Here is a 13,858-nt window from a genome sequence, read left to right on the forward strand (position 1 = left end):
CATCTAAACGTTCTTTCTTCAAAGCCTTTAATCTCCAGTTTAATCGGGCTATGGTCTGAAATTACTCTTGGTTCTATTTCTACCTGGAGGATTCTTAAGGTTAGCTCGTTCGAAATCCAAATTTGATCAATTCTCGACATAGATTGGTTTGGTTCTGAATGATATGTAAATTGTTTCTCCTGTGGGTGTCTTAATCTCCATATATCTATCAAATTACAGTTTTGGATCATTTCGAAAAATGATTTAGGTAATTTACCTTCTTTTGATCCACTCTCCCTCAGTCTATCCATTTCAATTGAGACCACCCCATTCATGTCTCCCATCATAATTATTTTTTGATCCACATATTCCATCAATTTTTCCTCCAGGTTCTTAAAAAAGTCAGCTTTATTCCCGTTAGGTGCATAGATTCCAACAATTATTATTTTTTCACCTTGCCAATTAATTTGAACAGCAATAATTCTTCCTTCTTCGTCCTTAAAGATTTGGTGGGCTTCTATTTTGTTTTTTATATATAGGATTACTCCTCTTTTCTTTCCTTTGTCTGAAGATATGAATTCATTTCCAAGTCTTCTATTTATTAAAACTCTCCTATGTCTTTTTGCCACATGTGTTTCTTGTAGGCATATAATATCTAAATTTTTTTTCCTTAGGAATTGTTCCACCTTATTCCTTTTTTTTTTATCATTCAGCCCATTTATATTCCAATTCCATAATTTTAATGCCATATTGCTCTTTTTTTTTATATTTCTAGGAGTATCTTTTTCTTTGGTTAATTTTCTTTTAATTCTTCCTCTTCTTCCTCTCCTCCCTCCCCCTCCTCCTCTTCTCCCTCCTCCTCTAGTCCTCCCCCCACCTTCCTCCTCTCCTCCATATCTTTCAGTCCTTTTACCTCCACCCCTCCCACTGCCCCCCTGACCTCTTCCTCCTCTTCCGTTAACAACTCTTTATACTTCCTTTGAAATTTACCTATTTCTTCTGGGCTAGTTAATCTATGTCTCTTATTTTTATAAGTGAATGAAATTCCTTCCGGGAACTCCCATTTGAATTCTATATTGTTTTTTTTAAGGATTTGTGCCAGTGGCTTATAGGGGTCTCTCCGTTTCAACAGTCTAATTGGTATATCTTTAAAGATGACTATGTAGCTACCATCAATACATAATCTTTTCTCTCTATTTTTTTGAAGCACCACGCTCCTTATGTCTCTATCTTTGAAAGCTATAAGACAATCCCCTGGAAATTTCCTTGCCTTCGTCGTCTTCACTTTTAATCTAAAGGCATTCTGTATTGTACTCGCCATCTCCTCTACTTGAAACTCCAACCATTGTGCTAGTTCTATTATCAGTTTTTGCCTGATATTCTCACCTTGATGCTCTGGTACCCCCCTGAATCTTAAATTAACTTCCCGCTGTCGAAGTTCATTCATGGAGATCGCATCCCACATTTCCTCTTGTGTTTTGTTAGTTTCTAGAAGTCCTGCTCTAATTTTATCATCCTCACGCTTTAACTCCTTCATTTCCAATTTTGTCCTTTTCATTCCTTCTTCTAACACTTGAGTTCTTTTGGATACCTCTTTAATTTGTCCTTTCAGTTCACTAACGGTTTCATCTATTTTCTTATCCATTTTTCCAATCTTAGCATCTACCTGTTCAATTTTTGTTTCCAGATTTTTTTCACTTTGTCTAATCTCTGCGAACATCTTTAGTATTTCAGCTCTAAAATCTGTTTCTTGCTTGGACCCCTTCCTTTCCACTGGTGTCCCCCCGTTCCCGCCTTTCTTTGGTACATGAGACATTTTGTACAAATATATCTTGTTACGCCAACAACCTATTCCGATGTTTAAAATTAACCTTCCCCAGTCGAGGCGCAGCAATCAATTTTACAATTTTACAATATTTTTCAAAACTTAAAGCAATATCTGGCAGTAACAAGCCTATCAGTACCTTCCAATTCCTTAAAGATATACTAATAAGTTTATAGTAGCATGTGTTGAGTAGTCTTAGATAGAATTAATAAGGATTTGGTATTCTCCTTTTCTCCTCTTGTTATCACCAATTAGTCTACTTCACCAAATATAATAATCCACCAATCCAAACGAGGGACCTAGGGAGGTCAAGGGAGAGAAAAAAAAAAGAAAAGAAAAAAGAAAAGAAAAAGGAAAATATATATATATAATTTATAGTCCTTCCAGAGACTTCATTATTTTAGCTCTAATAAGCAAGCGGCTCGGTTCTTCCTGCCCCCAAATGGGCTATTCCTTATGAAATTATCTATTCCATTAATTATTTTGGGTCCACTTCTTAATCTTCTTGCCCTCAATTGGGCTAAATCCCAAAAATTCCCAGCTGCCAAAAAAACAAAACAAAAAGAAGAGAGGAGAAGGCGTCTATTATAATTTCTCACCCGTCCACCAGGGGTCTAACAACCAATTAATGGAGGAGCGGCAAAAAGAAGGGAAACAGCAAAGGAACAGCTTCTCTTTTATTTTCTCCACAATTCCTTTTTTTAGTTTTTTAGTTTTATCCCCAACAGACAATGGCTTTTATAAAGTTATTAAGCTTGACTGAAGTTCTCAAGGGTGGAGATTCAAACTTAACAAAGAAGATATCCCCTTTCTCCTTTCGCTGGTAATTCGTAGAACTTATAATGGAGACCAAACTCACGAAATGGAGACCAAACTTTCACGAAATGGAGACCTCTGTTGTGCAAAACTTCCCAAATGAGATTCAGTTCCAGCTCCTTTCCCCGTCCCCAGGAGGGCTGAGAAGTAGCCAAAAGTAGCAAAGTATTGCCTCTTTGCTCTCCCTCTAAATTCCTTTTTCTATTGGTTACTTAGTATCACTCCGTGCAAAGAAAGAAAGTTAGAAGGGAGAGAAGAACTTTGTCCGCTAGCGTCACTCACATTTCTCTCCGCTTTGTCTATTCCTTGCGTTCGTAATGATTCTAGGTAAAAGTTGTGCTCATTTCGGCTTCCTTATTTACCCAGCCTTTCCTTTGATAGTATCCAAGTTCTTTCTTTCCTTTCAGGCTCGGGTTTCTTCTTTTTGAGAATTCAAGCACTTCTCCTACAGGCACGGGGCTTCGCCTTACCCGGAGACCGCCATGGTTTCCCTCCGCCCGCTTCTCCCCCCGCCGTACTCTTCGCTCCGCAAACGGAGTTACCTGACGGCCGGGAGGTCCGCGTTGTGGCTCTGCGGGAACCTGTGTGTCTGGACACCCTCCAGACACTTTTCAGGGGACCACGGCGCCCTGTGGAACCCCTATTTTCTCCGGGAAGCTCAGGATCCCCCGCCTGAGCTGGAGACGCGCTGAACCGGAAGTCCCCTCCACTTCTTCCTGGTCCATTCTTCTTATGGGTGATCTGCGAAAAGATATATGTATTTTTCAGAATAGAAGGGTAAAGAGTGCCTTCAAATTTAAGCAAAAACGAAACACTTTTGCTCCAGGTTTCAAAGGTTTAGAAAGCACTGGCTTGAGTTCTTGAGCTGCAAGATACCATGACTCTTTGTGCTCCCTCCCTACTGTGCTTTTATGGTCTGGTTGATTCATCTTTTCTACCAAACATCTCTGCTGCAGAATTTATCCTGCCCTGTTCCCATGTCAAGTCAAATACCTTCCTATTGGTCACAAAACAAAAAACCATTAGTGGTAATGTTAGTAATTCCTGCACAGCCTGCTGAGGGTAAAATTCGGTCCAGAGACAGGTGCGTCTTAAAAAACCTACCGTGGCTTCTCATTTTAGGCCTGAGCATCTTACATTCAGCGCAGATGGACTTATGTCTGAAACCACAATCATGTGGGCAGATCACTCAAGAATTTATAAAAGGTCCCAGTTTTGAGTAAAAGGCCATATTTGCGCATCTGAAGGATGCAATGACTTAAATCTAATTTATTTGCAAATACTACATTGATTGCAAAAAGATAGGAAATGAGAGGGATATGTTTGCTTAAAACACACACACCTGGCTTTTATGGTAGCTAGGAGAAATAAATTATAATTAAGTATTTAAATAGAAATGCGTCTCCATCACATCTTCCCAATATGCTGAGTTTTACTAAGCAAAAATTGTGGTTTTGTTTCTTCTGCAGTATGGGATTGTGCTGGATGCTGGTTCTTCTCACACCAACTTGTATGTATATGAATGGCCGGCAGAGAAGGAGAATGACACAGGAGTCGTGCAGCAGGTGCATGTCTGTGAAGTGGATGGTAAGGAAGTGGGAAAGTTGGGGCTAATAGGATGTTGAAATGGTAGTAGAGTGAAGAGGGTAGAACACAGCATGCTCAGGAAAACACCAGACTAAAACTAGCTGGCAAAAGTTCTGCTTTTTCTCTCCCAGGTCCAGGAATCTCAGGATATGCTGACCGTGTGGGAGAAGTTGGTGTCCCCCTAAGGCACTGCATGGATAAGGCAAAGGAAATAGTACCAAAAGAGAAACACCCAGAGACGCCAGTTTACTTGGGGGCAACAGCTGGCATGCGGCTGCTGAGGTACCAAAGAGGGATACAATCTGCGCTCTTTGAAATATCATGTTCGCTAGGGGTGAGATCGCAAATGACAGTTTTCAAAGGTTTCTTTGGAGTTGACAGGGATACTCAAACTTGGCCCAGTTTGTCTTTTCTTCCTCTCACCCCTGGGAAGATTTAGTTACATACCGGCACTGCACAGTGTCTGCATTTCACAAACATGTCATTGCTGCGTTCAGTCCCTTGTTGTTTGCTCAGTTTGGTCCGTATACAGTGGTACCTCGGGTTACAAACACCTCGAGTTACAAATACTTCGGGTTACAGACTCCGCTAACCTGGAAGTAGTACCTTGGGTTAAGAACTTTACCTCAGGATGAGAACATAAATTGCATGGCGGTGGCATGACGACAGTGGGAGGTCCCATTAGCTAAAGTGGTACTTCAGGTTAAGAATGGTTTCAGGTTAAGAAGGGACCTCCGGAACGAATAAGTTTGTAACCAGAGGTACCATTGTAGATGACAATTCAAACCAGAACATGTATCTCTGCCTGGACACACTGATGCAAAGTGCCTAATTTGCTCTGTGTGCTTGGATCCCCAGCTTATAAAAGCAAGCGCAGAAAGGAGACCATCTCTCCATTTCCTTCACTTACTATTGTACATTGTGATGCCCAGAGGTGTTGCCATAAGCTTTGGATAAATCAGGATCTCCATAATGGCCATCATTCACTCACACAGCTATTCTGTGCCCAATCCACAGTGCTAACGCTGCAATAGTTGCGAAGATTATGAAGGTGACTTTTGCAAAGCCTCCTGGTATATCAGGTCTCTTGGTCAGGAAGCTATGTGTGCAATAGAATGAAGACTGCTTCTGATTATGATTAGATGTGATTACAGGGGCTTCGACTGGATGACTTTTGGGTCCCTTCCAACTCTACAAGTCTATGATTCTGTGATACTTTTCCCCCCCTGCTCCTGTTTGTAAAATCACATGGAAGTAGTATGGAAGGAGCCAGAAAAGGGCTGAAGGTGCCAGCCCTAGAGCAATGTTAGAAAAGCCAGATATAAGTAAGATCTGCACCTTGCAAACCTCTCAGGTCATTCTTCATAATTTGCATGTCATATCCAAGCATCTGCTTTATCCATTGTCACAAACATGCACATCTTATATCATTTCTTGGCCACTTCCCAACATGCACTTTTAAAAAGCCAAAGAAGGAAATGGAACTATCAGACATCTGGCCTCAAGTAGCAGGGAACGCTGGCAGATTAATTTTTTTTAAATTGATGAGCTGCTCTTTATCCAAACAGCTTCCAGGGCAGTGCTGAATGATAAAAATACAATATAATAAGACAGCACAACGTAACTCCTATCCCTCTTTTCTACATGCAGACTGGAGAACGAGAACACTGCTAAAAAGGTCCTCTCTGCAGTAGAGGAGACCCTGCGCTCATACCCCTTCCGTTTCCAGGGTGCCAGGATCCTCACTGGTGAGGAAGAAGGTGCCTATGGCTGGATCACCATTAATTACCTGCTGGGCAACTTCAAAGAGGTAACATGCCATGCCAGAAAGGAAACACTGCTCCCTGAAGCTTGGCCATGCTTACTTCCATTTTAATAGTGATGACTCCTTACAGCAGGGATGGCAAAGCCTGTGCAAAACCTCCTTACAGCAGGGATGGCAAGGGCTGCATGCACCCCACAACCTCATTTCATGGTGGTGGCAGAGGAGGGGGGAGGATGGAAGTGGCAGAGAGACAAGGAAAGGGATAGCCCATCTCTTTTGACTCTGGCACCTGCCCACCAAGCAGCACATATCCCTCAAAAGATTGCCCCTAAAGGATCATGACTCTTGTAAACAAAACAAAACAAAACAAAACAAAACACTCTAGTGCCATCCAAACCACCAAAACAATTGTTAAGTATGGAAATATAATTCATTGCTGCAAAAATGACAAAGCATCTTGTGCTGCTTTTTAAAGATGCAGATTGACTGTGGCACATGCTTTTGTTGACGAGAGGCCTGAATAAATGGGCTTCAGTCTTTAAGGTGCCACAAGACTCTTTGCTGAAATACATATTGCTAGAATGCTGAGTTAAGAAGTTTCCAACCTGCCCCCCCCCCCTGAAACTTAAACAAACTATTGTTGGCCTTCCCATACTGTATCTCATACTTGAATGATCCTTGGTTTCTCCCAACATGTCTGTTCCTTACTAACCCACCTCTTGCCTGTGCTAGCACACCTCTAACCATCTGATTCCCTTGACTCCATGCTTCCATTTTCCTGGGTCGCATCCTGTGCCGCATTTCCCACAAGATGGGTCTTCTGTCGCTTGACAAGCTCATGCAGCTTCCTCCCATCTGGTGTGCTCTTTTTGCAGTCTATCTGGCCAAAATTCCTGCCCCGCATCTTCTTCAGAACTGGAACCATAGGGGCGCTGGACCTTGGTGGAGCTTCCACACAGATCACCTTTGTACCAGACCAGGAGACACTGGAGTCACCAGCAGATACAGCAAACTTCTATCTCTACGGCAAACAGTACACTGTGTATACGCACAGCTTTCTGTGTTACGGGAAGGACCAAGCACTCTGGCTCAAGCTGCTCCAAGACGTTCTGGTAAGTTTGGGGTGACTCTTAAGCTGCATGCCCAGCTTACAAGTCTGTTGTGTAACCAGCTTTCATCAATCTGAAGATTATTCTGGTTGCAATCGTACTAAACCAGGAGCAGGTGGAGCAGGGTGGCAGCAAGGTCAAAGCTGTACAGGAACATTAAGAAGAACAGCAGACAGACTCGCACTGTCTACCTAAGCAGCCCTGTCCCACTGCACCTACGACTTCTTCACTTAACAACTTACATTGGAGTGGGGAACCTTGTCCAGCTGCTGGGCCAGATCCTACCTCCCCCATACTCCTTGGGCCACTTTGACATCATTCTGAATTCAGGTGACAAGTTTAAAGGGCCTTGTTCTCAGCACCAATCAGCTGGTTCCTGCGGATGCTCGGTCCCACTTTGCCTGTTTACCTGCAAATGGACATTCTTCCTCTGCAGGCTAGAAAAACTGTCTGCAGAGCTTCTCTACAAAGGACACATGTCCACCTCTAGGTGGAATCCAAACGGCATCTGCCAACAGACAACTTTAAAGGGGTATGCAGTCAGCTCCACTCAGTGCTGTTAGAGAGCCTCAGTTTCCAAGGGATAATCAGGAATGCCATGTAAGCGCCTGATTGCTCCTTTGCAGCCACAAGTTTACCTGCTCACGCCAGACATCACAAATGTGGGGCAGATGAGTGTGGTTTGGGGGAAATAGCCTTGCAGGTCAAATTAGGATCCCTGCTGGCTGAAACTAGCTCCTAGTCGAGAGGTTCCCAATGGCTGACCTACATGCATGCTTTTCAATATTTTTCCTGACATATTTCCTTCTGGCCATCCATTGGTGTTTTTGTTTTGTTAACTTGGTAATAAAGTAAAAAAGCAAAAGTAAATATAGTAACAAAAGTAAATATAGTAAATATAGTATGCTGTGAGCCTATTCCTGCCTAGATCCAGGTTTTGTGTTGTCTTGTGTCATAACTAGTTGTCGGTGTGTGTAACTGCCCATCCACCCTTTTTCTTCTTTTCACTGCAGGACTCATCGAGTAGCAGAATCAGAGACCCATGTTTCCACCAAGGCTATGAGAGGACTCTTAATATTTCTAACCTGTGCAAAAGCCCCTGTACAGCTCCAAACATCACCCTACCCTGCTCCTCACAGCTCCAAATTGAGGGCACTGGAGATTATGAAATGTGCCTGAGAAGCATTGAGAAAATCTTCAATATTGTCCACTGTCCTTACTCCAGCTGCTCATTTAATGGTGTTTTCTTGCCTCCAGTATCTGGGGATTTTGGGGTGAGTCCATATACGCACCTGCCTCTCTCCACCAGGCAGAAACTGGTGGCTTTACCCTGGAGGAAGGACTTTTGGAGTGCAATTTGCCTGTCCCGTTAGCGTAGGCTTGTATTTAAACAGTAGCCTGGTAGCCATGATGTGAGCAGGAATTACATGGAGGCAAAAGAAAGATGGGTTCTTTCACTCTTCCCCTGACATTTTGCTTGGTTTTTCTGCTAGGTGCACCAATTTGTTATCTTCCTCTGTCTGCCACTAGGTGGCAAAGTCCAGCTGAGCTACACTTACCATACAAGAACATGAAGGTTTCTTAAGATTTCATTAGCACCCAGTTAAAGCAACAGATTGACTTAGCACATGGGTAGGCAAACTAAGGCCCGGGGGCCGGATCTGGCCCAATCACCTTCTAAATCCGACCCATGGACGGTCCGGGAATCAGCGTGTTTTTACATGAGTAGAATGTGTCCTTTTATTTAAAATGCATCTCTGGGTATTTGTGGGGCCTGCCTGGTGTTTTTCCATGAGCAGAATGTGTGCTTTTATTTAGAATGCATCTCTGGGTTATTTGTGGGACATAGGAATTCATTCATTCCCCCCCCAAAAAAAATATAGTCCAGCCCCCCACAAGGTCTGAGGGACAGTGGACCTGCTGAAAAAGTTTGCTGACCCCTGACTTACTGGCCTAGAACAGCTACCTTAGCAGCAGGAGAGAAGGCCTGCTGGGCATGAAGCACGGGGAGTGTCCATGGGGTCTACTGCTATTGGATAGGATGGGAACTCACAGCGGGAAGAGGGGCTTTAGCTTAGTGGTAGAGCACATGCTTTGCATGCAGAAGGTACCAGGTTTGATCCCTGGCATCTCCAGGTAAAAGGAGCCTGCACCCTATGATATGAAAGGCAGAGCCACTGCCGGATTAGACAATATTGAGCCAAATGAGTCAATAGTATAAGGCGGCTTCCTGCCTACCCTCAGGAAATATTGGGTCATTTATGTTGGAGACAGCAAAGAACTGTTGATAATAATAGCTGATTAGTTAGTGAGCTAGAGATTACCTATCTCTTCTGCTAAACATATCCAGAATAATGTACACAGCATAATCATGAAACCATACACATAATCATAAAAGTACATGTACAAGCAAACAACAAAGAGCATTTAAGGCACCGCCACAACCTAAAATCATCCAGGGTAGAAGATAGAATGGCAGCAATAAGCCTAGATGTTAGGCATAAAAAGTCTTTCAAAATCAAGATGTCTTCATTTTTGGTGAGAGAGACGCACAGGAGGCAGCCTGGTTGACTTTGTTTGCTAGGCCACGTGGTCTGTCTATATGGAGAGCCGAGGGAGTTGTAGCCTTCTAACGTTTGCCCTGGATTAGATGAAGTGGGAGTTCATTGTCTACAACCCATAGCCAACTACAGTGGTACCTGGGGTCTGTAACCTGAGGTGTTTGTAACCTGAGGTGTTTGTAACCTGAGGTACCACTGTACTTGCAAATCTCTCTCCCCGGACTAGTGAGGACTGATGGAGGCAGAGCATTTTTTGCAAACAAGTTCATTTCTTTTGTTCTTCAGGCGTTTTCTGCTTTCTACTACGTAATGAACTTTCTAAATGCGACGAAAAAGCCTATGGACCAAGTAATAGAAGAAGTAAAGAACTTCTGCTCCAAACCCTGGAATCAGGTATGTCATTTCCCCAAACTGGGAGGAATATGAGTCTTGACTCTGAGGAGGTGTAGCTTCCATCTGGCATCAGTCATGGTTGGTTTGGTAGTGTGGAGCCACACACCCAACACTAGCATTGCTGTAGCCTTCCTGGGCAGATCTGCCCTTGCCACTGCCCCAGCCCTGCCTAGGCAATTTGCAGCACTAGGGGAGTCAGGAGGGCAGCTCTTCCCCAGCACACCAGCTGCTACTGGCATTAGTGCTGCTTGATGCACCAAATACGAAATCAAATTGGCTGTAGAAGAGAAGCCCCACAGCCTCACTTGTCCTAACACAAGATCTGCTGGATTTAAGAGCTGTATTTGCCAGTATATATGTTCATGGAAGACAATCTTACTTGGCTACCAGTGATCACCAAAGAATATACATATACCGAGAGAGTGATTGGAATGTTTGTTAATTTTTGATGCTATTATTGTGAACCCCTTTAAGCTCAATATTTGTTGCTGGAAAAGCGGAATACAAAGATTAAAGCAAAATCACACCTATCTTTTTATCTATCTTTCTGTTGACACATGAAAGGGAGCTTCATATAGAAACACACAGCTCAGTCATGGTTGTTCCAGGGATGGTTGTATAAATCTGAAGGGTGGAGCACTTTGCTTCCAGGAAAAGGAAGATGCCTGGAAATAAACAGTCTCCCTTTCTCTCTGTCCAGGTGAAGGCTGAATTTCCTGCAGTAAAGGAGAAGTACCTGAGCGAATACTGCTTCTCAGCGACTTACATTTTCTCGCTGCTCAGCCAGAGATACAACTTCACCAAGGAGAAATGGCAGGGCATCCACTTCCTGGGGAAGGTATCTTGGCATGCAGAGACAGGAGCTGGCGGGGGGTGGTGAGTGGGAGGGCTGGGAAGCACCCCTTCCTCACTGGTGGAGAGGGAGCCGCAAGCAGGCCTTCAATACCTCCAGGACCGCCTCTCCCCAAATGAACCAACCCAGACTCATCAAACATCATCTGAAACCCTTCCTCATGCGCACGAGGCCCGGAGGGTGGCAGCACAAGAACAGGCCTTTTCTGAGGTGGCCTGCCATTTGTGCAATGCTTTCCCCTGGGAAGTTCACCTGGCACCTCCAATACATAGGCGAAAACATTTCTCTTCTCCAGGGGTTTGGCTGATTAGCATTCTCTTGCTTTTTAAATGTGTTTATGGGGGGATGTGTTATTGGTGTGTGTTTTTAAATGTATTTTGTATTCTTCTGTTGTGAACTGCCCTGGGATCTTTGGATGAAGGGTGGTATACAAATTTAATTAATGGTAATAAATGTGTCACTGCCCCCATTCCTCCCTTCCCTTAGGGGTTCCTCTGTGCTTTACATCCCTCCTGCTGCAAGTGACCTTTCCCTCTTCTTTTCGTACCTATTTCAGATTGGCAGCAGTGACGCCGGGTGGACTTTGGGCTACATGTTGAACCTCACCAATATGATCCCTGCGGAGCAACCCTATACACAACCTCTGTCTCAGTCTAGCTATATTACCCTCATGGCCATCTGCTCCATTCTGGTGGTCTGCCTGCTCGTCATAGGCTACGTGAGCTATCGCAAACCAAAGTGCCTGAAAAAGGAAGTAATTTAGAACTGGGGTTGGCCTAGCCCACAGCAACAACACAGCAAAGACCACTAGAGCCCAGTGTTCTGCTGAAACGGCTGACTTTCTACAAGGGCCTCCTGCGCTACTTTCTCTAGCCACCGACAGACGCCAAGAGAGCAGCATGCTTTCCTTCTGTCATCTTCCCCCATCCTGGAGATCCGCCTCCCATCCTGATCCTTGGTGGGGGGAGGGGAGCTGATTGGTGTGGGGCTCACATGCTATATGAAGAACACCTGCTTCTGTCAGGTCCACCCCTCTGTGCATTGCCTCAGCCCTAGGAATGAAACATGTGGGGAACCAAAACAAAAAATGGCCGGCTGGACAACGCAGAGACAGATTCTAGCCTGGAAGGACCAGCTGCTCTCAGGGTTCCACATCCTCTTTTGCTCCATTGGAAATGTCAACAGTCATTCATTAAAAACACCTCCCGGCAGCACCTGTCACGTTCATGGCGAATCAGCTAGCACTTGCCATGTCATTTCCTGGGGAAGATCCCCTCTTCGAGACGTGACAAAACAGGCTGTCCACATGATTAATCACCAGCCAGGAGAAAGCAGCGGAACGCACCGTATCCAGAGAAGGCCTCTGAGCAAAAATGTGTATTTCACAGAAATTAGTCTGTGAGAGAGGAACTCTTCCCCAAAGTGCCATGGCTGCTACCTGGGCAATAGGCTTTGTGCTGACTGGTCGACTTGCCTGCTAATTGAATGGATTAGTCAAGGTGATCCGCAGGCGGCCGCTCCCTATGGACTGTGTGGATTCTGAACGCTGAGGCCTGACATAGCACACTCCTCCTAAAGCGTCCTCCTATGTCAACAGTATAGGTCTCTGGGAACAGTTAAACCCCAGCCTTGGCATCCTGGTCCAAATGAAACCAACTATTCATTTTGCACACATGTGTACAGCTCTGTATTTGTATTAAATATTAAAGATGTTTTGATTAATGTCAGTGTAATTTTCTTGTAATTTTCCCAAGGAGATGGGATGGGATGGTGCTATTAGAAGAGAAAGCAAGAGACCTTCAGAGAAAAAGGAATGACCTCACAGTCGGAGCAGGACTTGACCACACTTGCCATAGGTGGCAAGGCTTATTGTATTTATAGTTTCTCAGCAAGGAGAAGAAAAGGGGTGTGGCGGTTATCTTTTTCCTTTCCCATTGGCCAGTAATGTCATGAATCGGTGCAAAGGACTGGGAATTCAGCAAGCCAGTGCTAATGCACAGAAAGGTGGTAAGACTGATTCCCACAATTACAGGCTGAGGGCTTGTCCAGACTTCTGCTTCTCCTACTACATTCCCCCAGGAAAACCTGATCTTTATCACTAAATCGGTACAAATGCCAATTGGGTTTTCTGCAGATAAATGTTTGCTCTGATTCAGCGTTAAGGAGTGGGTTTCCCCAGGGAAAGCAGTGAGGCAAACAGAAAACCTCTGGGACCTGTGCCTAGAAAACATGGGCCAAGTGGAAAGCCATTTGACCCATACTTTCTAGGGACAGAACAAGCAGGTTGGTGAGCCCTGATTAGCCATTTGGATGCAGCCTTTAAAAAGCAGACCATTTCCCCCCTCGATGATTTAGAAGCTCAGTAGAAAGGCAACAACTGACTGTAGATGAACAAGGAGACTTCCGGAGAGGTAGCAGTACATTTGATCAATGCTTTGTTTTATCCCATCTGATCACCAAATAAATGCAAGGCCTGAGGATCGCAGTGCTACAATCTCTGCCCAGTGGGTGGGTGGGTGTGGCTGGCCCTGTAGGTTCATCAAGCAGCAGTACTTCTGGGGCATGTGCTATGTGCCAGTCCCCTTCTGGGTTTGAGTCCTCTGCTTCATTACCTGAAGAGAACTTAAGGTCCCTGACACTGAGTAAATCAGAGACAAGTACTGTTGCTGTACTCCGTCAGGGTGATCATTTGGCATTGAGCTATGTCATCAAAGATGATGCTAAATTGTTGTTTTTTGAATATAGTAAATTTCTATTATGCATCATATTCCTTGTGCTGAATTTCACCTGAATTCTATTTTTCTGTGTCAAGTTTTCCTTTTTGCTGTTGACCTTTGGTTTCAGCAGATAAGGTATTGACTGGCAGACTGACTGAGCTTTACTCAAATGTGAAAGAGAACTATTGATTACTCCCAGAAAACAATCTCATCCATTTATCCATGACCTGGGAAGACAGCCTTTCCACTCATC

At 44.2% G+C, this 13,858-nt stretch overlaps 1 protein-coding gene across 2 annotated transcripts in view; it reads left to right on the forward strand.

Moving 5' to 3' along the window:
- ENTPD1 (ectonucleoside triphosphate diphosphohydrolase 1) overlaps window positions 1-12,610 on the forward strand; it is a 39,981-nt gene extending 27,371 nt beyond the window's left edge. For both annotated transcript variants that reach the window (XM_081191116.1, XM_081191117.1), the window contains exons 3-10: window positions 4,090-4,207; window positions 4,339-4,489; window positions 5,858-6,017; window positions 6,848-7,084; window positions 8,095-8,355; window positions 9,928-10,035; window positions 10,736-10,873; window positions 11,445-12,610. In XM_081191116.1, coding sequence (XP_081047242.1) covers window positions 4,090-4,207; window positions 4,339-4,489; window positions 5,858-6,017; window positions 6,848-7,084; window positions 8,095-8,355; window positions 9,928-10,035; window positions 10,736-10,873; window positions 11,445-11,651 — 1,380 coding nt within the window. In that variant the 3' untranslated portion in view covers window positions 11,652-12,610. The remainder of the gene's footprint in view (window positions 1-4,089; window positions 4,208-4,338; window positions 4,490-5,857; window positions 6,018-6,847; window positions 7,085-8,094; window positions 8,356-9,927; window positions 10,036-10,735; window positions 10,874-11,444) is intronic.
- The last annotated feature ends 1,248 nt before the right edge of the window (window positions 12,611-13,858 follow it).

Source organism: Podarcis bocagei (assembly GCF_964188305.1).
Source record: "Podarcis bocagei genome assembly, chromosome: 4".
NCBI classification, from domain to species: domain Eukaryota; kingdom Metazoa; phylum Chordata; class Lepidosauria; order Squamata; family Lacertidae; genus Podarcis; species Podarcis bocagei.